Source organism: Myotis yumanensis, unplaced genomic scaffold (assembly GCF_028538775.1).
Source record: "Myotis yumanensis isolate MYYU_CA2020_CCGP unplaced genomic scaffold, mMyoYum1.0.hap1 SCAF_1, whole genome shotgun sequence".
In the NCBI taxonomy this organism is placed as follows: Eukaryota; Metazoa; Chordata; class Mammalia; order Chiroptera; family Vespertilionidae; genus Myotis; species Myotis yumanensis.
The window spans coordinates 224351760-224377915 of NW_027223752.1; the positions used below are offsets into that span (position 1 = coordinate 224351760).

The 26156-nt window shown below is 34.9% G+C and overlaps 1 protein-coding gene and 1 non-coding gene across 4 annotated transcripts in view; one reads left to right on the forward strand and one right to left on the reverse strand.

The window, feature by feature from the left end:
- STIM2 (stromal interaction molecule 2) overlaps positions 1–26156 on the reverse strand; it is a 215712-nt gene that overhangs the window by 13025 nt on the left and 176531 nt on the right. For 2 of the 3 annotated variants that reach the window (XM_070398328.1, XM_070398313.1), the window contains exons 4-11: positions 17705–17816; positions 13379–13494; positions 10436–10613; positions 9333–9510; positions 4776–4943; positions 4492–4515; positions 3972–4072; positions 3500–3738 (exon numbers count right to left, since the gene is read on the reverse strand). In XM_070398328.1, the coding sequence (XP_070254429.1) occupies positions 3500–3738; positions 3972–4072; positions 4492–4515; positions 4776–4943; positions 9333–9510; positions 10436–10613; positions 13379–13494; positions 17705–17816 (1116 nt within the window). The remainder of the gene's footprint in view (positions 1–3499; positions 3739–3971; positions 4073–4491; positions 4516–4775; positions 4944–9332; positions 9511–10435; positions 10614–13378; positions 13495–17704; positions 17817–26156) is intronic. The other variant, XM_070398321.1, reaches the window with a different exon arrangement.
- Positions 2124–2234, forward strand: LOC139000249 (U6 spliceosomal RNA). The gene has a single exon (XR_011469552.1). It is a non-coding gene; the product is annotated as a U6 spliceosomal RNA (small nuclear RNA).

The window sequence follows — 26156 nt, forward strand, 5'->3', positions numbered from 1 at the left end:
AAACTAAGGCAGAATGGGACCAATGAAAGAAAACAGAGAACCTAGAAGCATTTATGTGTCTATGGAGAGAAGTGGTATCAAAAATCAGCAGACAGAGGAGAAATGAGGCTGGGAAAACTGTTTATCTATACAATGATGTATTTTGTTCACAATATGAACAAAAATAACTTCTAGGTAGATTAAAAGACTAAGGGATTAAAGCAAAACTTAAAAACTTTTAGGACAGCTAACAAAACTACCACCTTCTGAAAAAAACATAAAAAGCAAAAATCATAAATTTGTCTTTAAAATATTTTTTAAACTCCTCTGATTAAAAAAGAAAATAAATAACATAGCACAATAAAAAAGCAAAGGCAAATCCTAGAAGATGTCTTCAACCCTCAAATAACCAGGCAACATTTAAAAAAATTCTTCCAGATCAGTAAGAAATCCTGGAGAAAATTCCATAGCAGGAACAAAGAACTCAGATAGGAAGGAATCTGAACAAATGTCAATAAATGATATGGTACTCGATCTCAATAGTCATCAAGGAAATAAAATTTTTTAATAACAGTAAGGTATCATATAACATCCATTCAAGTTATAAACCAAATCATACCATTCCAAATATTGTAAGGATATAAGAGATAGGCTCTCATATATAGTGGTTGTGCAAACTGATAGAACCACTTTGAGAGCAACTTGGCAATGACTAGTAAGCGGTGTCTTCACCACAACTCAGCAATCCATTTCTAGGTGTTCACCCAGAGAAGCTCTCAGAGCTATGACATGGAGATGAAGATAAAGATGCTCATTGTAGTAGTATTTTATAAGGGGGGGGAAAAAAGGGAGAAAGAACCTATCTCAGTAGAAAAAGGGATAAACTGTGGTTTATTATTACAATAAATAAATAAAGACACTGTGGTTAACTTATATTCAACAGTTACAGTAAATTTAACTAATCTATATGTAAACATGGAAAATTTATAAAACAGTTTTGAGCAAAAAGAGTTAAAAACTATACCCATATATACAGTTTGATAACATTTATGTAAATTTTAAAATAAGTAACAATTGTATCTATTGTTTATGGATATACCTGCATGTAATAAAAGTACAATAGGCTTTAGAATGTAAACAACTTTAAAAGAGTGGGAAAGGGAGGCGATCTGGTTTAGCTGTAGCTGTAATGGTTTATTTTGATAAAGAGATGAGTAAAGCAAAATGTTAATATCTGTTTACCTTTGTAGTGGGTGAGCATATTGTTTTTAGGAATATCTGAAAGGCTTTATAATAACAAATGTTAAATAAATTGCTACTGCATTCCCACTGTGAATGTTTAGCAGTACTATAAAAGTACCAACAGGAAAACAAACAATCATCTGCTCCTACCCACACAGGGCTAACCTTTGATAGTATCTTCTCTGTCTTTTTTCCTTACAAATAATTAAACACAGATAATATTATGCTATGTATGTATAGTTTTACAACCTTACTTTGTTCTTAACATGCCACAGGAATGTTTCCTTGTCATTATTTCACACTTATACAGCTTACATACCCAGAGTACAAATTTAAAACTGCTCAGGAGGGTGTATAATTATGAGACTTTATCCTACCTTAGACCCTCATCCTACTGCCAGGAGTTTCTTATTTATCAGGTCTAGAAATTATGCTTTTGTAACTAAGCAGAGTGAAGTATCACTGTTGTGCCACTGGGTGGAGGCAAAGCTCTCCAAGTATAATTTTTGGTATGAGTTATTTTTCAAAGATAATAAATTTGATCACAGCATTTTTAAACATCATATTAACTTCAAAATCAACGTGTACGTTTTTCATATTTAAAAGTTCAAATTTCTATATCACAATCACTGAAAAGTTAAGATAATTATTCACATTTAATGCTAAGTGTTTTAATGCACATATGAATATCTTTTCCCTAAAAAAAAAAGTACTTAAAAAAAAATCTAGTTAATTTAGGGAATACATCTTCATGCACACTTCTGATGGTGCATAATTATGCATTCTAAGGAGGGACTGTAACATTAAAAAAAAACTTTAGTTTTCAAACAGCATCATATACCTATGAATCAGTGTTACATTTGTTAAGCTTAGGGCATATAATCCAAATAAACACAATATTCGTGCTCACTTCAGCAGCACATATACTAAAATTGGAACGATACAGAGAAGATTAGCATGGCCCCTGCGCAAATAAACACAATATTCAAAGAGCAGAGCTGGCCCAGATCTAGATATAACTTTGCAACATCACTCTCTTGCAGCATAGGGCCAATGAGATGAGTGAGGTCACACATTCAGTACTCATTACATTTACAATCTGTCCTCTCCTCCGTCCTCTTGTAAGATTTAGTGCCTCCCCAATCTGTTTGCATTATCTGCCTGTTGGTTTCATTTTTCCAACCTTAGAATGAAAACCACAGAAATGAACATAAACACAAAATCACTATTTATTTGAAAATTTACGAGATTTCTTTCATAAAGGGTTTTAAAAATTAGAACCCTTTCTAAATCATAACATCAGGAAAGCTATAATTGAATAGAAAAATTCAAACTGGAAATGCTTACATATCATGATTTATCTCAAAGACTAAAATTTCCATGTAAGTCTTCAATCAATAAATAACTTCTGCTCTCCATTCTTTGGACTCCTGTTCTATCTACACTGTTTTCATAAAGATCAGAAAGGTTGGGGAAAATGAAGCCGGTAGGCAATAATAAGGATAATGATTTCTAAATCATAAAATACACCATCTTAAATTCAAACTCTCTATAACTTTGCAAAAAGTCCAAATACTTATTAATAAATTCTGAAATTTGTTAATAAAATCTAAAATATTTAAATTTCACTTTCCTGCCAAAATGTATTCTTTACCATGTAAAAATTTTCAAAGAATAGAACATAACAAAGGAATTGTACATTTTCTAGCAACAAAAACATCTACAAAATTTTCCAAACACAGACATAACACAGTTTAATTTTATATAAAGGTAAATTGATTCAGTGCTTTATGAGTCAATACTCTTTCAGTAAAAGCACAGAATTGAAAAAGCAAAACAAAATATTAAAAAAACATGTCTACCGAGAATGTCAACTCAATTTAAAAAAAAATCACAGGCTGGCTGAAAGTCACACAGTTGGTTAGTTAGTGGCACAGCTAGGACTGGAACACAGGATTAGAGTTTGCCTAAATTTTACTTTGTACTATAGATTACACTGCTTTTTGAAAGAATGTTTTTCCTCAAAGCTCAGCCCTTCATTCATAAAAGTGATTTAGCATGTATGATGTAACACACACACACACACACACACACACACACACACACACACACACCTCAGACATTATTCTGAAACAGTAAACACAAATTAACAACAAAAAGAGAAAACAAAGAATGTACAAGATGTTTTGTCACAGCCTTCAAAGTAAATGCTCCATAAACGGCGTGGTGTAAAGTTACCTTAAAGTTATCCCAATTCTCTTTTGAACTCATCACTTACCAGGAAACTGTGACACTATGGGAGGTGTATCTTCATCTAAGTCGTCAACTCCTCCAGCGATTGGATAGGGTGGAATGGAGACTCTGGGCATCACCACCCAGCTGTGGTCGGAATAAAGGGAAGAGGTCAGGCTGGGGAGCCCCGAGTTATGGGCTATCTGGAAGCCACAGATCTTCTCAATCTGTTGCCAGCGAAATAGTCGTTCTCGTAAACAAGTTGTCAGCTCGGAGAGAGCTTTCCTTGAAAAGACAACATAGGAATTACTTGTTATTTCAAATAGTCCTTAATATGGCACTGAAAAAAGATAACTACATGAATAGAACATGGCAATTAGCTAATTTCAAGAAGAAATTACACACTCTTAGAATTAGTATGAATTATGTGATTATACATGATCAAATTAAAATATAGACTGTCCATAAATTACATATTTCAGCACAGTGAAAATAAACAACTAAAATAACATCCTTACTTTGCTTCCAGAATTTTGTGGTCTACCTCATCTAGGGAGGAGCTGTGTGCAACATGCAGAGTCCCGAAGACTGTGCTTCTCTTCTTTTTAATTTTCTCTGCCTAGAAACCAAAGGAGAGAAAAATAAGGCTAGGTTTGGGGAAAACATACATATATTAATGAAGTTTATTTTGTTTTAAAAATATTAATAATCATAAAACCAGTGAAAAATTATTAGTCAATAACATATAGCCCTATTTTCCAAAAAAGAAAATAGATGAGGGAAAAAACAAACATGCTTTCCCAACTTAAACGATATGATTAAAAACTCTGTTCTGGAGAATTTGTCTCTTATTTCTGTAATTCAGAAAGACCTGAATTTTCTATTAAAACTAACAAATAACATTATATCCTACTACAATAGAGGTGTTAGTGAGTGAACTGAACTCTTTTTTGTGTGTGTGCTACATATCAGATTAATACTTAATCGTATTTCACACAATTTAATAAAGTCAGACATTAATTTCTAGTAACTACTGACCTGAATCAGATATGAAGCAGCAACCTAGAGGAGAAAAGCTCTGTATAAAACATTTATAATGATAATAGGGATGATTTTTAAATGACACTAAGGTCATTCTGAAAGGTATACACCTCTTTAAAGAAAGCAATTCTACTTTATAGCCTATGATTATGAGAGTCAATTAATGCAATAAGTTCCAGTTCAAGAAAAGAATCTGCAATAATAAAAATGTATTCATATCTCTGTATTCAACTGGTTAATCCTTCTAGAAATTTAATAAGTTTTGAAATATAATAGAGTACCTCATCCTTAGCAATAGCTAATTGCATTTCGGCATTCTGTCTTTTAATATTGTAGTACTGTACTTCTACTTCATGTGTCAACTGAAGCCATTTTTGAAGTGCATCTGGAACAGACCAGCTGCTTCTGAGTTCAAATTCTTTTTCAGCCTTTTTTAAAGCCATTCGAACCTGGATGGGAGGGGGAGGGAAAGAGAGGGAGGAAGAGAAAGGAAGAAAAGAGAGAAATTTCTTTTCTTAAGATATTCAAATTAAAAGTTTTTTAAAGAAATTAGCATATTTTAGTACCCAAATTAAGAGAAAAAGCGATTTTAATTATGCTCTTTGTAAACAACATTTTAAATCACAAAGTCTAAAACAATATATTTCTGACATTAAAACTTAAGCTAAAATTTTAAGTGCATCTTAAATTCACTATGCAAAGTGGTAAAGCCAGAGGATAGAGGGGACCTACATAAACCTTAAGCTGCAATATTTAGTTTTTATATTTTATTATAACCAGACTCACTAGGAGTGAAAAAAATAAATCTAGGACATATAAAAACTAAAACTTACCACACTCTTCTCACAATGCATTATTTATGAAGTAGGATATGAATAAGTGTCCTATTCTATTACCCCTTCTAAAGTTACCCCAAAGCCCTACTATATACTCCGTAACTATACACTCACTGTTCTGGAGAATTTTTACCTCTGCTATTTAATCCACTGCTCCTAATATACTAGAAAGTAGATAAATTGTAAATTTCAAGAAAGTTGATTCTGACTGAGAGTCCATCTGATTTTCCATGAGAAACCATGCATAGCCTTCAGTGCCCAAGTCTTTCTTTCAGCTACCCTTGAAGGGAGTCAATGCTTAGTGTGGGACGTGGTATTACATGCTAAGGAAAATACTCTTAAGGAAAAGTGTCACAAAGAAAAGGACACAGAAGGAAGAGACAACCCATTCCAGGAATGATTCACTTAAACTAGCAGAGTTCCAGCTAAAGATATGTAAAGACACATGATAAAATTTATGGAATTACATATGCTGAAGTCTTTCACACAAAGTAAGGAGTGAGCTATGGAGAATCCTGCTTCTGAACACCATAACTGAAAATTAACTTTCCTCAGGCTAAGTAAGGTAACTAAAACTCTACTCCTAAACCAACATGCAGGAGAATGTTTGATCTAAAAACCCAACGTATTTAAATAAACTTTGTCATTTTCCAGATTAAACTAAGAGTACTATACACAAACTTTTGATGAAGAAACAGAATGGCTGTCAGATACTGTAAGAAAAAAATATGCAGAAAGTATTTTTTTAAGTCTATAATTTAAGAACAAAAATTCACAATGGACACTAAGTAGATAAATCAAAAAACAAATATTAAAAGCAAGGATAAGATCACTGAAAACAAATCCTAAGCAACATTTGCCTGACACAATTCACTGTGCAATGTGCTTGGGACAATACTGTGTTTAATAAGAAGCTTGGCTAAGCTGTGTGGCGTCCTGCTAATCTCTCAGGAAGAGAGAATGTGAGCTCAGGCCCTGTGATGTACAGGTCTACATAATACTACCAAATGAAGGGCTGCAGGCCCTTCTTCTGACAAGATTTTAAAGCTGTAGTTTTCACTGCCAAAGAAGTATACAGAGAATCTGAACGAATTTCACTGAAGTTTTTCTCTTTAATCATTAAAATTTTCCTTAATGTTATATCTACAAATTTATTTCTCCTGAAATAATTCAATCAACATATTTAACACAGAATTGATATATTTCTAGTATAAATTAAGGCTAAACAATGTTTTGATTGACTGTCAAATATGTCTCAAATTCTTAAAAATCCTTACCTTCTAATAATAGCAACTATTTAAACTATTTTTCTGCTAATTCTTAAGTTTATCATTTGACCTAAATTCCAACCCTTAGTTTGAATTACATTGTTACTTATAGGGGGATGGATCTAAAATTAATTAATAGCTTTCACAAATGATGAATTATTAAGTTGTTTAAAAATATAATAATTATTGACATAGTTTTTTGTGTAAAACAGCAATAACTAAAAACATGGTATTAGAAAGAAATAGCCTAAACATCTGAAAACCTGGCTTCTACATGCAACTTTATTCGTTATTACCTCTCTGACCTTCAGCAAATTCTTTACTTTCGGAGGATGACTATCTCATGTAGAGTAGGGATACCATGGATTGTCCTGACTTAAGCTTCTTTAGACTTAAGAAAAAAATTACGTATGTGAAAAGAATTTACACAAAATATGAAGTGGTACTATTATTTACCCAAAAGTTTTTGTTTTAGGGTAAAGAACACTATATAAAATATGTACCAGATTCTCTTGCTTTCTAATTTTGAGAAGTTGATTTATCCCCAAGACAAAATATAGTAATGCTTCCAACTATGTGGAAATGTGGATTATATAATAATGTACTGAAATTGATTTCCCAGTTAAACTTACTCTATAAACAAAGCCTTTAATAACATTAAAGGAAAACATGGACTCTGGAATATGACATGCAGTATCTTGCCTTTGCCACTTAATCTTGCCACTGTTTTTCCTAAGGTAAGTTATTTAACCTAAATTTAACCTAAGGACCTCTTTACATATCTCATCTGTAAATGAGGGTAATCTCTATGTTTTGTGAAGATTAAAATTCAGCAATGAACCATTTGTAATATGCATAAAACACAAACACTCATAAAATTATTTCTTATTTCTATAATCATATTGGATAGAGATCTTTTTAAATACCCATTTCTCTCCTTTAAACTTACTTCTTACTGACTCAGGATCTCATTAGGATTCTTACTTTGTACTGAGACCTCATATCATGGTAATCTTAGGGCCTCCATGACAAAAACCTCAGATGAGAATGTTAGTGATTCTTGGGCATTCTTTTATATTGTCTTCTCCCTTACTGTGAAATAGTCACCTAAAAATACTGCTATCAGTTTATATCTCCATAGCGTAGAGAATTCCCACTACTGTTTTCTGATTTGTACTTTTTTATCTGCAAAGTTCAGAAAAACATCTAACAAGCTTTTAATTTAGTACTGGGAACAAAACAAGAGTTAGAAGTCTCAGTGGGAACAGGCAGGCAGTTCTCACAGAAGTAAAGGGCAAAGTATCTAAGCCTTGAACACTATAATTTTAGCGAGGCCTTTTTTGTTGTTGTTAATGCCCTGTTCTTTACTATGTTCCATACAGAAGTGTTTTTTGTTGTTTTTGTTTTTTTCAGGTAAATAGAGCCTGACAGCAAATATGTCTAGAAGGCAACTTAAAAGAACGAACTCTTTCCAGGGAAAAGATTTTAAAAAACCCAGATGTCTGGGGTATACGGAAAGAATAGTTAGCAGTTAATAAAAGAGAAGGCTGACTGCATTCAGTCAAAAATCACAAACTCAAAAGAAATAGTAACTTCACTTTGAACATTTTCTCAGGAGTTGAAATTGAAACTCATTCATCACATAATTTCTATTTCTTATTTAACACTTGACTGAGAAGGCAACAATTACAGAAAGCAAAGTGAAAGGCAGAACACCTAGGTTCTTGGCCCTGGTTTACAACTGAGTCACTCTCTAATCTTGAGAAAGTTTTCTCCTCCTCATTTTGTTCCTCAGTTTATTTACCAATAATACAAGGGTCAGAGTCAAAAAAGGAGATGAGGCCATGGAAACAGAGGTTGCAGTGACACGCTTTGAAGATGAAGGAAGGTGCCAAGAGTCAAGAAATGCAGGCGGCCCCTAGACACTGGAAAAGCAAGAAAACAGATCCTCCCCTAGGGCCTCAAGAAGGAATGTAAGCCTACGGACCTATTTTAAACTCTGACTTTGAGAGCTGTAAGACAATAAAGATGTGTTGTGTTAAAGCCACTAAGTTTGTGTTAATATTTTATAGAAGGAATAAAAAACAAATATATCTGCCTATAATTAAATTCTTACAGAACCACTGCCCACAGGACTACCCAATGCCTGAATGCCTATTATCCATCTTGAGTAAATTCATAGTGGAAGCAGATATTGGAAAGGACATCCTTTAGACCAGCGGTCGCCAATCTTTTTCGGACCTCACAGACCACCAGTGGTCCGCAAACCACCGGTTGGTAACCGCTGCTTTAGAGTCTAAAGTTTAGACAAACTCACAATTGTTAACAGATTATATTCTAAAGCCATCTAATAGGACTCAAACGATGCTTAATAGAGATTCTTTACCTTTGCAGAGAAGTTTAACATTAGACATACTTTACTAGGTTACAGTTGAAAATGGAAACATATTACAGATGTTAAATTAAATAAATGCATTACATTTACTCAAGACAATTGACATGGCCTGGGATGAGATTTCATGAATGAGAGAACATGATGGCAACTTTATCTTTTAGTTACTACTTTGTTATTTTGCTAAAAGGACTTTGATCAATGCAAACAATATGAACAAATGAGTCTTTGATTAACTGAAGAGTATACAATTGAACTAAATGTACGAGGTTGAACAAAAACAAAAAACTCAGAATGACAATACAAATATTCTAACAAATACTTTTTAAAAAATGTAAATACCTGTTCCAATTCCTGCTCTGCATATTGACGTCTACTCAATTCACTTTCAGCTCCCTCCCTCAGCTCCTTCAGCCGACAAGCCTCCTCCTTTGCAAAATTGATTTCATCCATCATTTTGCGCTCTAGGTTTTGCTTTTCTACAGCAACATTTCTGTTTTCTTCCTGTGCCTTTTCAAGTCTTAAAGAGTAAAAATGTAATTCCTCACAAAAGTTTCCAAAATTTCATTTTATTAAATAAAAAATAAATATATATCAAGCAGTATGATACATGCAATCAAAATTTGCATAATTTTCTATTAATCTTAAGTCTGGATAATAAAAACATCAGGTAGCCTATTATTTATAGCTATTTTGGTTATCTTTTAAAAAATATATTTTTTTATTGATTTGAGAGAGGAAGGGAGAGGGAGAGATAGAAACATCAATAATGAGAATCATTGATCAACTCTGGGCATGTGCCCTGACGGGGAATTGAACTGTGACCTCTGGTTCATAGGTCTATTGAGCCACAATGGCCAGACTATTTTGGTTATCTTGAGATCAAAATACAGGGATAACAGAGAAATACTCTTTAGCAAAGATACTTTTAGGAAATACATAATTATTTAAATCATGTCAAAAATATAATTTAACTTTACATATAATTCCACCTACTTATGATTGATTTCCATTGATCTCTACCCATTCATTCCCTAGAGTAGGGGTCCTCAAACTTTTTAAACAGGGGGCCAGTTCACTGTTCCTCAGACCATTGGAGGGCCGGACTATAGTTTAAAAAAAAACTATGAACAAATTCCTATGCACACTGCACATATCTTATTTTGAAGTAAAAAAACAAAACGGGAACAAATACAATATTTGTATTTGCATGTGGCCCGTGGGCCGTAGTTTGAGGACCCCTGCCCTAGAGCATGCCTTCATAATAAATCCATAATTATAAAAATATAATGATACTTTTGTATATATATATGAAATGAAGTATACATACATTCCTGATGTGTGTATCAATCTAAATGTGTACATGCACATGCCCATATTACATTTTTACAAATTGTATTTTCCTACATAAATAAGAAGACTTATAGCTTGTTTTACTTACTCACCTCTCTTGTAAGTCCATTAGACTTTGCTCTGCAGTTTGCAGACTCTCTAAGTCTTTCATCATTTTTGCAACATGTTCTTTTGATGTTTTATTCTGCGTGTAAGCAAACCAGCAACCTCCAACACCAATTACTATAGAAACTATGAGGATAAAATCCTTCATCCAGTTATGAGCAGGGCCTATGAAGAGAATTAAAGATGTTTAATTAATCTTTGAGTATAACAGAATCTCAATACACAGAGAGATGTTTTTAAAATTAGAAGGCATCTAAAGTAAAACAAACAAAAAAAGTCAAGATGACCGTCCCATATAAAAGCTCAAGCTTTTAAAAAATCCTTTTCAAATAATCAATGTGTTTATTATAACTACCTGATATACTAGACCTACAGGAAACAGAGACAAACCAATATGGATGCTCCATGCCCCTGCTGGTACAGGAGGTAGTAACAAAAGTCCTGGAGCCCCTGAAAAACCGACAGCACCTCCCATCATCATGTACTGAGAACGGTCCTCTGGGTGAAGGAGTCATAAAGAATGTCAGCATCGCATTCCAACTCCTATAGTCAAGTTAGGCAGCTGTGATGCTTTGATAAACAACCTGGAATGCTAATCGTTCACCAAAAAGCACCTTCCCCAAGCATATAGCCACGTAACTAATTAAGACTAATCAGTGATTCTCAACCAAAGGTGATATTTTCCCCCAGCAAACATTTAGACTTTTGGGGGGTCACAACTGGGAGGAGAGTAAAAGTGGCTGGGGAGAGCTGTTACTGATGTCTAGTAAGTAGAAGCCAAGAATGTTGTGAAACATCCCACAATGCACAAGAAAATCATTCCCCACTCACCCCCCTTGTATAAAAAAAATTACCTAGGAATTATCTAACCTGCAATGTGAATAATGCCAAGGTTAAGAAACCATGGGTTAAATGACCATAACAATATTATTTTAGATGGTTACTTGCTAGAGATATCAGGGTTATTAGAAAGAATAGGATCACCTTCCCTACCAAGCCAGGCAAGACAATAACCCCAACATTGTTTTAAGTAAGGAGTAAGGAGCCAGGGCCTACAGAAATCACTAGTCAAATAATGTCCTAGTTTATTAGGAACTTTATTAGAGTTGTCAATACACATTAATTTTCAGGGGGCTCTCTGGAGGAAGACACGATGAAATGTATGCCTGAATAGTTCCTATGCTTACAAGTCTAGGGTTCGTATATGTTTGCACAGTGAGATGAATAGCATGCTCTATGCCAGACACCCTCAGGGTCGTGTGTTTCCAGAGTGCATGCCCTCGCCCACAGTGAAAGAGATGCACTACCCAAGGCTAAAGTCTCAAAGGATTTATTTCTATTTCTGCCTCAGACTGAGAGGTTCCACTCAGGCTCTAGTTCAATTATGAGCCCTTTTCAGGCTGAAATATAATCACCAGAAATAACAATAAATAGATGGGCAAGTTTCCAAACTGTATACCCCAAACTAGAAAAGATTTCAGGGAAAACTCCTTTAAAATGTATCTGTTCATTTGATAATGCTGGGTTTGTATAAATCTAACATGGGTGTTCCAACTACAGGCTCATTCATTCAAATAGTAATTTTAAGACAAACAATAAAAAGATGTAGCTTAATTAGTTTATTAAAATATTTATTTTCAACATTCTCTGAGACTAATTTGATTCCTTTTCAAATAACAATATAATACTGTCTTGGCTTAGAGAGTGGTTTGTTCCTGAATTAATAAAATATAAATATTTCTGACCAAGTTTTATATAGAGATAAATTCTGGAATTTAATTCCTATTTTCACCAATCATCCACATGAAAAAATTAGGAAGAACTGCACAGAAGACAACCCCCAGGAGACCCAGCAGAAAATTTAGACAAGGAAAAGGTTGGAAAGGGCATCATCTCCATGGAATGCTCGGCATTTCAGTAGTGTTCTATTTCCTAGGGTTTGTAATTTCCAACAGTGCATTTCCACCAACCCTCACAAAGGGAAGTTCCAGCTGTTTCACCAGCTGCTCTTTTAGTCTGAGCCAAAAAAGAACCTCCAGTAAAGTCATGTAATCCATACAACCGCTTCAGCAACTTTTTTAGCAGAGCCACCCCCGAGATAGTATCATAGAAACCTTCAAGTGTCCTAGATTGAAGAATGGAGGTAAAATAAATGTTAGTTTCCTAATTTGTAATTTGTGGAAGTCATATTTCTTGTATTCATTTTGTTATCTGTTTTTGGCTTTGGAAAAATAAAACATAATTCCCCTAAAATGTGCCTCATGAAACGCTTTCTGAAATTTAAAATTAAATTAAATAAGCATATTAAACTTTCTTTCTGAGAAACAGTAGTCCTGTCAAATTAAAGAAATACAGGTTTATTTTCTTTACGAATATAACAGATTAATTATTTAACTATTCCTCTTCAAAATAATCTAAAGAACAATTCACCACCTTGTGCTTCTGCCAGGAGAGTCTATTACTTTGTAAAGTTTTAAAGTGGGCCTTTACTTTTGATATATATAAAAAACTTATTTTTTTGGTGATAAATGAAATCAAGTTAGGTTCTATTACTTCATGCATCAAGATGGTTGGATTGCACCATTTTTTAAAGGGACTCTTCAGTGAACATCCAACTATAATAACATGAACAAAATTGCTATAAAGACACAAAGTTTTAAATCTAGAAATTTAATTCTAAATTATCAACTAACAATGTTTATAACTTTTAATATCAATAAACAGCTTTGAACATTTTACACTCTATATTTCATTGACAAAAAGTCTGACCCTATAAATCTTTTGTTTTAAGATAATATTAAATTTCCTTTATACCTAATAGATTATTCTTCTTAGTGGTCTACTACCTTCCTTACTTTTTCCTTCTTTAGATAACAAATAGACGATCTGATTATTCTTTTGCATCATATTCTGAGAGAGCGAATACTAACGTGTTAGAGGTCCAAACAAAACCACATCCAGTGCCTTGAGCTGAAGTTTTTGTCTGTGACTCCGGTCGCTGATTTTCAACTGAGATATCATAAATGAAGGTTCATGTACTGCTATCCTGTTCATTTAAAAAAATACATATACATTAAATGAAAATATTTCTAGTATATAAATTTAAATATTTGAGCAACATATTTAATACTGTAAGAGCTTATTCAAGTGTGATTTAATACTTTATTACATGTATCAAAAACCTTCTCAGTGCAACGTTAGCTGTCCAAACACTGCTGAATGTTAATAATTTAGTTGCTAGGTTGATATTTTTGTTTTCTGAGTTTATTTTGTACTGTAACTTAATATGATTTTAAAATTTATCAAATTCAAAATATTTTATAATCATTAATTACCTGACATCTTACTGTCATTTCACAAAGAACAAGAAAATTATAATAGCAGACTTTAAAAAATAGTATCTAAGACGTCTATATCTAAAAAAAAAAAAAAGAAGAAGAAGAAGTCTATACCTTTACAGTTTAATGTTTAAACCAGCGGTTCTCAACCTGTGGGTCGCGACCCCTTTGGGGGTCGAACGACCCTTTCACAGGGGTCGCCTAAGACCATCGGAAAACACATATATAATTACATATTGTTTTTGTGATTAATCACTATGCTTTAATTATGTTCAATTTGTAACAATGAAAATACATCCTGCATACCAGATATTTACATTACGATTCATAACAGTAGCAAAATTACAGTTATGAAGTAGCAATGAAAATAATTTTATGGTTGGGGGTCACTACAACATGAGGAACTGTATTAAAGGGTCGCGGCATTAGGAAGGTTGAGAACCACTGGTTTAAACTGTTTAAAAATTAAACAAAGTCCTCTAAGTCATAAGTGGAAAGTAAGCAGTCATCATTAGTTGGGAAAGTAAACTGAAGGATTTATGTAATAAGAAGTACTGACCTATTTTATTAGCTATGAAAAAAGTAAGTAGGGGGCCAAAGGCACAGGTAAATTAAGGTAATAAAATCACTTCAATTTGGACTGCAAACCCAAGCAGCCCAGTCAGTAGTCAGCTAAGATTTCTTAACAACCAAGTATGATGCTAATAAAGATCTTATAACACAAAGTTTAATAATAATAATAATAATAATAATGTAATTGTTAATAACAATGACAATAAAAACAAGCATGTACTATGTGCCGGGACCTGTGTGAGGGCTTAATTAAAATTCAAAACAAACTATATTGTGTGTGAGTGTGTATGTGTGTGTGTGTGTATATACATATATATATACATATGTATATATGTATATATATATATATTTTACCCATTTTATAGATGAGGAAACTAAGGTAGTGAGAGGTTGAGTAACTTGCTCAAGATTACATAATTAGTAAGAGGTAAGGCAGAAATTCAAACCCAAATATGTATGATTCCAACGACTGCACCTGAACCACTACACTTGAGTTAGGGCAATATAGAACCTGAGTATGAAGAAGTTACAGGAACTCCTATAAGGCTTCTATAAAACTTTAGAGAGTAAAGAACTCTAACTTTCCCTTTACAAACTGTCTTCCTTTTATCTTCTCCACAGGTACCTTACGTGTATGTTCCTATTACTCCTTTAATATGACACTTATCAAAGTCCTTGAAAGCAAAAACGATCTTCGCTCTGTGTCCCCAAACCTAGCATGATGCTTGGCAAAAGTAGATGCTTGATAAATGTTTGTATAATAGATGAATGAATGCATGGATGGATGCATGAATGAATCCATAGCAATACTATCAATAGACCAAATTTAAGAAAGACAATGAGATGTAGTAAAAAGGAAACTATGTAACAGATTTTTATGCAAAGTTCAATATGAGCCCAGAGGTGGAAGTGATTCTACCTGAGTGGGTGAGGATGTCAGGGAAGATCACACAAGTCTGAAAGGAATGAGGAGGAATGTATCAGGTGAAGAGAGCCTTAGTATAAGCTCTGGTAATAAGAATTACAGAGAATAGAAAATACAGTAAAAGGCTTAAGATAACCATTATAACTAACATAAAACTAACATACTTTTGGCTATCTATTTCAGAGGTAACAATATTTTAATGTCACAGAAAGGAAACAATAATGAATTGTTTTAGGCATGTATACATCTAGAATGTGTAATATATTTTCTAAATACCTTTTTATGAATAGCTCCTATATCTGCAGTTGCCCTACAAAATGCTCTGTAGCTTACATGGTTGTTTAAGTTAAATGATATTGCCTCTTTTAATGGACTTATTTAACTACAGTACCATATAAGATTCCAATGAGCTGACCTGAAAGCTTCTACATACATAACTTTTCTTCTGTAGAAACATGTTCACTATTTCTAAAAACTGATCTTGATTAAGTGTGTATTATTTCAATAATTCTACCAGAATTTGAGGTATCTCTGATATCCTTTACTTAATCAAAAGAAAAAGTGGCTATAACATTTACTGCCATAATACAGAGCAGTCGATTTTATTTAATGTTGTTGTTTTATAAAGAAACTTCCCAAGAGACAACATAAGAAAAATACCATGAGTTCCTCATAACCAGGGTAACATATATAACTCGGAAAACTCTAATCCCATTTTAATGCTCTACTATCCTGCTTGTTTTAATTTGTCCTATTTAAAAGCAAGAACTATATCATATTTAATTTTTGTCTTCTTTCCAGCATCTAGTTGCACCATGAACATAAAGATACTCAATATGCACTTGTTGAACTGACATTTATACCCATAATTTCATCACTATAGCCATGTGCACAGTAAAATAAAAAATACTGATGTTGATGTTCAGAATACATTTAAGGGAAATGTGAAAACTTCCAACTTGATTCAAAATACAGACTTGCAATCAACAAAAGTCACTTATTTAAATAGAGTAGGTAAGCAAATTGATTAGAAATACAATGTGCATATTTCATCATATGTAATAATCCTATCCTATATAATAAAAACCTAATATGCTAAGGGTCCTGTCGTCTGTTCAACCAATCAAAGCGTAATGTGCTAATGATATGCTAAGGCCGCTCAACCACTCGCTATGATGTGCACTGATCACCAGGGGGCAGTTGACTGGTCGACAAGTTGCTATGACGTGCACTGACCACCAGGGGGCAGACACTCCGACCAGTAGGTTAGCTTGCTGCTGGGGTCCAGCCGATCGGGACTGAGCTAGACGGACTGGACATGCCCTGGAGCCCTCCTGCCGTCCCTCCTGGGCTGGCCAACCTCCCGCATCCCTTCCCAGCCCTGACTGTGCACCAGTGGTGTCCCTCAGCTTGGCCTGCATCTTCTCGCAATCTGGGACCTTTGGGGGATGTCAGAGAGCTAGTTTTGGCTTGATGCCGCAGGCCAGGCCAAGGGACCCCACTGGTGCCTGAATTCGTGCACCGGGCCTCTAATTAGATAATAAAAAGGGATTAGAGCTTTTTTTGGTATAAGAAACAATCCAGGGAGGAATGAAACATAAGCAATCTTGTAAGGGTCAAATTCTGGTAGAATTATTGCAAATTTTAACATTAAAATCTGTAAATATTAAGTTTACTAATGGAGATTTAGGAAATATAATTCAGAAAACCAGTAACAATTCCAGACATAGAAAGGATAAATTAACATCCTAAACTCTGGTATCAGATTTATTTGTGTTCAAATGCTGCCTTGGGCAAAATATTTAACTTCTCTGACTTGGTTTTTTAAATCTATAAAATGGGGATAATAATACATAGTTCATGTTAACCATGAAGCTTAAATGAGGTAATACAGAGTATCTCTATGCAATTTACAGTTAAAAGTGCTTGCTGTTATTTACATTTTGTTCATTAAAATTCAGTTTTTAAGATTTAACTTATGGCCACTAATACTGAGTGGTTATTGTTATTAAAATAATGCCAATTAAGAAGCATCTATAAATTAATCCATTCACACAGATCTTTTCATAAAGGTGGATCTGTATAAAATAAACAAATTTTTTTCATATTTCCCAGATGGTCAGAGGTTGGTTCCTTTGATGTTATCTAAAAAAAGATACAGCTAGCCCACCTTCTCATTCTCAAAATTACTTTTCTTGGGTATAAATTTTTTAAAGGGTGTTTGGTATTGTTTAGACAAGAAAAATTGATTAAAACGTGCAAAAACTCATACCTTCAAAAATTAAAGAATGGATATATGTATAATATATCCTTTGAGTTCTTAGCCACAGAAGTAACTTGTAGATTTGGCAATGAAAAGTAACATGTAGCATATAACTCTCCATGAGTGGAAAAAATACGTTTGGATAATAAAGACTCACCTGGGAAGCGTTGTTCCTTTGACATTATTGTCTCTAAAGTTCTTTTCATACTGGGGTAGTTCTACAAATTCTATCAACCACTGAAGTGTGTCCTCAAGGGTCCAATTATGAACTATAAAGTATAAAAGGAGAAGGCATATTTTATACACACCGACTTTCAGAATTTATATAAATTATGTATCTATTTATATAGATACACATAAACACACACATATATCATTACTATAAATTCAGAGGAAATAAAGATGTTAGACTGAATTTTTCAATTCAATTCAATCAATGTTAAGTACTAAAATGGTATTTAGCATTCTATGAGAGCTAAAAACAATGAAGAAATACCTCCTACCCTAAAGGGCTTACAAATCTAGAACAGAGAAAACACATTAAAAGAGACAAAATATTAACATGGTTAATTCTAAAATAAGCATCTATGCAAAGTTTGTGCAGGATGAAACAAACCATTATTTCCCTGAATGTAGAAATATTATTATTCATCATTCTTTCCACATACGCACTGGGAATATGGTAATAAACAAGATGAATAAAGTTCTTGCCCTCATGGAACATAAATTACCGTGGGAGTAGGGAGGGGCAATTTATGAAAAAAAGAAAGGGGGGGGCAGATTTCAGATACTGATCAGCTATTAAGGAAGAAAGATGTCAGGATAAACCTCTCTGAAGAGCTATTATCAAGACTGAGACCTGAAAATTACAAGGAGCCAACACTGTGATGATCTGGGTGAAAAATATCCCAAATTGCAGGAAAAGCTAATGTAAGGACCTTATGATAGGAATGAACTAGCTGTGTTGAGAGATAGGAAGAAAAGAAGTCAGAGTCCAGATCATAGAGGGTTTTAAAAAATTCTGGACATTTTTTGAATTTCAATAAGATGGTAAGGATAAAATAATTGATGTTTTGAAACTATCAGCCTTCAAAATGTAGAGAATGGATTGTAGGAAACAAGACTGAAAACAGAAATAAGAAAACCACTCCTTATATATCTGCCCAAGCAAAAGAGATTATTGCCTTGGATTATGGTGCTCATAGAGAGCACAGTGACATGTGGTTAGATTCAGGACATATTCTGGGTTAATGCTGCTAGATGTGCTGATAAAGTAGATGGGGGTTGATAGCTAAAGTAAAGCCCCCAAAAAGGACAGAGGATGGCGCCACTAACTGAGATAGGAAAGAATGGTGGGGACTGACTGGGGAGGCAAGTATCGGCAGGTGGCAGAGATCAAAGTTCTGTTTTTAGACATGCTATGTTTGAAGTATCTAGTAGATATTAAAGTGTAGATAAGCAGTCAGATATACAAGTCTGAAGCTTAGGAAAGAGTGAGGTTAGGAATGGAGACATAAATTGGGAGTCATCAGCATACAGATTAGACTGAATGAGAACTTCCAGAAGAATGAAGATAGCTACTAATGGATTCTAAGAGACTGAATCAAAATCGTGAGGACAATAATAGCCAGCATCTCTTCTTCTGGACACTGATTCTGAATTAAGCTTTCTATATATACTTTTTCCTTTGAGCCTTAAAAACACACACACACACACACACACACACACACACCAAAAAACCCCACACAAACAAAACAAAAAAACAAACAAAACAAAACTTATGAGGCACTAACATGATCATCTCCATTTTGGAGATGAGGAACTGAGACATTAGTGAGGCTAGTCTTGCTACTGACTAGTAGCAAGACTAAATTTGAACCTAGGCTGACCAACCACAGGACCTGATGCTATACTATTCTGAGAAAAATAATATTAATTAACAATCAGTTAAATATTGGAAGTAACTCAGACATTTGTTTGAAGAGTATGAAGGATCATGACAGTTTATCCAAAGGAAATGATGCAAATACACTTGAAAAATGAAGAGTTCCATATTATCTGCATTTAATTTAAGGATTTTGGAAAACAAAGTGTTTATATACCACAGAAAAGGTCCAAGAAAAATGAAGAAAACAAGTGAGCAATAAAAGCAGACCTGGGAATCCATCTGTATAAAAATGAATCTGCCTTTTTTTCATTATTTAGAGAAAAAGCTTAAATAAATTACTAGTGAAAAATTAACAAAAATTCATTTAAAATTATATATGGTAATTGATAATTTTATATTGATTCAAAGCTTTGACTATTTTCTTCATGTTCTCTCCTTCATGTGTTCCTACCATAAGCCTAGACATGTGCCTGAGGTTGCTGTATCAATTTAGCCAAATAACTTAGAATATGAGCCAAAGATTCAGGCCCTGGGTACCTTCCACTAAATTTAAAGTATTGAAAGTAGCCTTTTTACTCTTAAGTTTCATCCTATTCAAGATGAAGTGCATTAAGAATTGTCCTGTCTTAATTGCCAAAAAAACAACAACAATGCAGCTGAATCTCACACACCCACACAAAAACCTTAGCCAAGAAAATAGGATAAGATTCTCTGTCATTTCTAGACTGTTAACTAATCAACAGCAAAAAGCCCTAACATAAACACACATAAAAATATTCCCTCAATTCCAATGAGCCAGGATAGAAAGACAGAAAAATCAAATGAAAAGTAATACATAGTTAGAAGTGCCCAAATCCTAGCATTACTCTACCTAGTAAATTAAATATTATAGTGATTCTAAAGTAATCTTCTTTATAATGAATCTTTAAACAAAATTCTAATACAGTTTACTTCGGGGGAGGGGGGTGGAGTTTACTTCTTGTGCTGCGTGGTATCTTTGGGGATGCCTAATAATTACCCTCTCTTCCCATGACCAGGACTTTCATTTTGTCTTAGACTTCTGCTCCAAATATACTAGCTGTCTTTCAATTCTTAGGACAGATCATTCTATGTCCCTCCTCAGGGCCTTGCACATGCTGTTTCATAGGATTAAACCCTTTTCTCCATCCCTGTGACTCATATTCACCTATTTACTTTATTGAGTCTTCATATCTCAATTAACACTTTCAGGGGAGTCTTCCCAAACACTGCTATATGATCATAAATCACTTTGTACTTATTGTGCATAGCATTTAACTACTTATATTTATTTGTATAATTATTATTTCAATATCTGTTTAATCCACCAAAGCATAAGCTTCTGGCTCACCATTCTATCCCTAGCACTTGGTACACAAAGAGTGTTCAACACATTATTTATTGGATCTTCTTGAATAAATGAAGTAGAACATGTATATTTGACAAGCATTATCAAAATCTATTTTCACATTTTAGTGAAGAGACCCTAATAAACAGAAATAGAAATCTGTCTGCATAAGCAATTCTTGACAGCAAAGGAGTTATTTATCTGAGAATTATCTGGTTCCTTATTACCCACCTCTCATTGCCTGTTCACATGTGCTATTGTTAAACAGCACTTTCACCAGAGGGAGGCAGAGAAAGAAATGGTATTCCTTTAAAAAATATATTTCCCTATCTGCAAAGCTACAGAAATACCAATTTCTACACTTTAACATGTCGTTTCTGCAATGAATTGTGCCAATACTCTAGGTTGGTGTCTCTGAGTGATTTGGGCAATTTATTACAAGACCAACAGAAAGAGCTCTGGAAAGAGACCTGATTCCAGTTTCAGCTGTGTCGCTGATTCACAGACTCACAGCCAGGTTATTTAACTCAGTTTCTTCACTCACAAAATAATGAAATAGAGCTAGACTCTCTTTTAAAATTCATTCAAATTCTGTTTCTATGATTCCATTATAACAAACAAGAGTTGGCATTTAAAATATTGCCTAGATAGTAGGTTAGAGAATACTGGGAGGGGAAAAAAGTAACTCTAAAACTTTCAAGACAGCAACAGAAACTGCTGCTGACACTATAAGGTGTTTATTAAACACCAGGACATTTGCAAACATTATTTCAAATAATTGTTGCAGCCACCCTTTGAAATAGACACCTATATCATCATATGGATCCTAAAAGTTTATGAAGGTATAATTCTTAATTAAATATCACTGATTAGTAAATGATCCAACCAGGTTTCACGCCAAGTCTGTTTCTAGAGTTGCTAACCACTGTGCAGTAACATTGCCTTTTTAGAATTAGGTAAGTGTCCTGACAATCAAATTAGGCACACAAGTAGACAGTTTATGCTCCAGACATACCTGCATACATATTTTCAGCTTCCTAATTACCATATTCCTCCATGCCACTCCTTCAACATGGGATGACTTTCCCTTCTCCTTCCTTCTTTACCAGGCTTGCCCTTCCTTAACCTGTAAGACTCAGCTCAGGATCTCTTTCCTCCACAAAGTTTTCCCTATCCATCCACTTCCAGATTATAGTTGCTCTTTGTGTTCCCTGATCACCTGTACATACACCTGTGCAGGAGTTCACATACTCTAATGTAACTGTCCATGCCTGTCTTACCTCCTGGATGATGAGTTTCTAGTGGGCAGGAACTTTTCTCTGCCTAATACAGTGTTTATTAACACCACAATGTCACATTCATCCTATATAATAAAGAGCTAATATGCAAATGGTCGTCACGCCCTCGCACCCTCATGCCAGGGCTGGGGGACCTGAGGTCATGCTGCCCCCCACCCGGGAACTTGGGCTGGGGCACCTGAGGCCAGACCGGGGACCTGAGGCCATGCAAGGCAGGGAGACCTGAGGCTGTGCCAGGGGACCTGAGGCCGTGCCCCCACGCCCTGTGGGGCTTGACAGAGGTGGGGCCGGCCGGGTCTGGGTCTCTCGGGATTTCAAGGTGAGCATGGGTTGGCGGGGACTTGACTCTGTGTCCCAATGCACATTTTCATATACATTTTACTAATTTTATTTCATCTCTGACACTTCTATTATAGAGAAAGGGCAAATAGCAATATTAAAATATTTCCTCTAATTAATTCCATGTGCATGAATTTCATGCACTGGGCCACTAGTTAGATATAAGATTTTACATTTTATTATACACTTTCAACTATTTTTTCATTTAATCCCCTACAAACCACGTTTGAGTGATAACTGTTACTTCTACAGCCTATACAGAGAACCTTGCTCAAGGGAGGCCAAGTAATCACACAAGTGATCACACATGTCTAGCAGCTGGGACAGCTAGAATTTGAACTCTAATCCTCTGATTACAAGTTCACTGCCAATATGGGTGGCTTCTGGTTTGGAACAATAACTCACTGTTTAACTCTAAAACTTGAAATATATTTTCTCTTAGAAACAAATCTTTCAGACATATAGTAATACTAATAAATATAATAATCAAGCATTATATATGAGCAATCTGTCACAGGTATTTGGATTAATGGATCCAGGATTCCATTAGACACTTCAAGTACATATTGTGGCCTACTAAAGATCCAGAGGTAGTAACAGTAACTCAATGGAGCTATGATAATTCTTCATCATGGGGTGACTCCTATGACTTACAAAAGGGGCTCTAACAGACTGAAGGGCAAGGAGATTCAGAGCTGGAGCAGGGCTCAGGGGAGAGTGGGGACAGGATGGGGAACATAACCAAGCCTCCAGGAGATGAGGCTGAGAGGATGTAGGGTGGGTGTGGGAGGCACCTGTTTATGGATTTCCACAGGAACAGAGGCAAGGTGAGGAGTCTCCTTCTCATCTCTCCCTTGCTATCAACAGGGCTGATTGTACCACAGGAAATGATGTTGCTGATTCTGCACCAAAATCGTCTCCCTTTTTTCCCCTTCCTACTTGCTACTGACAGAACCACTACCATATAATTATTTTGGATGTTTAAAAAGATAAAAAATGATAACTGAGCCTAAGAGAAGAATGCTTTTAGATAGCAGTAGCTTCAGTAGAAATGGGAGAATGAAGAGACAGTAAGGGCTAGAAATAGCCAGCACCAGAGAGGTAAGGAACCCGGCATTCCTGTGGACACCCAACTGAAGCAGCCTTCTGAAAAAGACATGAGTCATACACAGGTACACACTACAAACTAGGTTAGAAGTAGGAGGCAGTGATCTCTCCCTCCCCTTAATTTGTCTAGTACCTACTATTTCTACCAAATGTCTTATCATATGTCCTGCATTATTTTGTAACTATTTGCTTCATTATATCTTATGTTTGTCTTATATTATATACTAGAGGCCCTTTGCACGAATTTGTGCCCAAGTGGGGTCCCTCGGCCTAGCCTGTGGGATCAGGCCAAAACTGGCTCTCTGACATCCCGAGGGATGTGAGAAGGCGCAGGCCAGGCCAAGGGACCCCACCAGTGCACAATTGGGGCTGGGGAGAGACGCAGGAGGTTGGCCAGCCAGGGAGGGACCACAGGGGGGGCTCCAGGGCATGTCCAGCCTGTCTAGCTCAGTCTCTATCCATCAGACCCCAGCAGCAAGCTAACCTACCCGTCAGAGCGTCTGACCCCTGGTGGTCAGTGCATGTCATAGCAACTGGTTGACTGGTCGACTGTCTGCCCCCTGATGGTCATTGCACATCAAGCAACTGGTTGAACAGAGTTAGCATATCATTAGCATATTACCCTTGATTGGTTGAATGGACGACCAGATGACTGGACAACTGGACAGTTAGCACATTAGGCTTTTATTATATAGGATTGTAAACTTCCATACCAGGCATCATGTAGCCCAGAACAGAGTTGCTGTATATTAGCTGAATGTACTAGTATAACTGACAGAGAAGAACCTGTGTTTTGTTTTGTTTTTAATTGTCTTCTTCCTCTCCCATAGTTGTGTGAAAGACAGACTATACTATTTTCATATTATCTCATTTCAGAGCAGCACTGGGAAAACCTTGACTCCCAAACAGGATCACAGAGACCTACATAACATAACGGAGGTTAGAAGGTGCCAGTTTATAGCCGTGTGTTTGACAGTAGGATGAGGTAAGAATTTGTGTGTGCTTCCAGTCCATCCCTGCCTGCAGTAAATGTGAGATACACAAATCAGTGTGAAAGATAAAAGTCAAAAAATTGAAATATCCATATTTACTTGCTCCTCTCATCTATAAAAGGCAATCTTATAAAACCAATGCACCCAGTGCACTTAGCCATATACTTGTATTAAGTTACAGGCCTAAAAATACAAAAAAGGCTTAGTGAAAAACTACCATATAAGTTTTCATCTGTTATAATTAATATACATACATGCTGTCCTAAAAACCTTCAAAGACGATTTGTGAATCACCTACACACTGTAGGGAAAAATTAATTTCTAGTTATAAAGTATTAGTGTGCATGTAGAAATATGTTAATAATAGTGGTAGCTAATATTTTATGAATACTTGAAAATTTCCAGTAACTATGCAAAATGCTTTTCATGAATTATCTCATTAAACTCTTTCAACACCCTATGAAGTTGGTTTTAGCAATAATATTATAATCTTGGTTTACCGATCAGGCAGCCAAGGCTCAGAGAGTATGAGTAACTTGTTTGAATTCACACACCAAGTTTTGGAAATAGGATTCAAAACTATGTCTGCTGGCTTCAAAGTTCCAAGTCAACCACTAAGCTCCTCCTCCTGTCCTTCCCCAGTATGCTGAGAAAATTTCCAAGTAAAGCCACGCTCACCATCAGTCATGTCAAACCTTGGATATATTAAACACACCACTACACTTATTCTGCATTTCATTTCTTAATAGCTCTCCTACTAGTTTTTAAAAACTGTTATAGTTCTAAATTTATTATAAAAAACATTTGTGGTGTTGTTCTTAATGTTAAGAAAGTCCCTGGTATAACTAATATATTTTAGAGAAATCAACTTCTGATATCATAATACAGTACTATATACTAGTACTTAAATACAGTATAGTTAAATACACACTACTTTCTATTAAGGCCTGAAAACATCTGATAAGTATCAAAGGTTTGGTAAGAGGATCATGGAGGAGAAATAATAAACATTATTAATGAAAGTAACTATATTTAAAGTTGGCGATATAAAATGGTTATTGAAAAAAAGTTCTATATTTTGAATTTTTTTAAAAAGGAGTTTGCTTTCTGGGTTTTTTATATTTTTATTTTTGTTTTTATTGATTTCAGGAAGAAAATGGAAGAGATAGAGAGATAGAAACATCTATGAGAGAGAAACATCAATCAGCTGAGTCCTGCATGCCCCTACTGGAACCTGCAACCCAGGCATATGCCCTGACCAGGAATCAAACCTGTGACCTCTTGGTGCATGGGACAATGCCAAATCCACTGACCCATACTGGCTGGGCTAAAAGTATATATTTTGAAGCTTCTCTGATATAAAAGCTAAAAACCATACACAGTTTTAAAAATATTTGAATTATTGGCATGTTTCTAAGAAGTACTATATTCTAAAATATGAGTACACAGTAATATTCACTTTTCCAAATTCAATTTCAACTGAGAATTCCAAGTCATATAAAAGCCTTAGAAGTTCTCTGTACAGTGACAGACATACTGATCACAGGAAAATGCTATTAACTTAAGGTTCAATATAACAGGACTTTGATAAAAAGTAACTTGAATTAAATCTAATATAA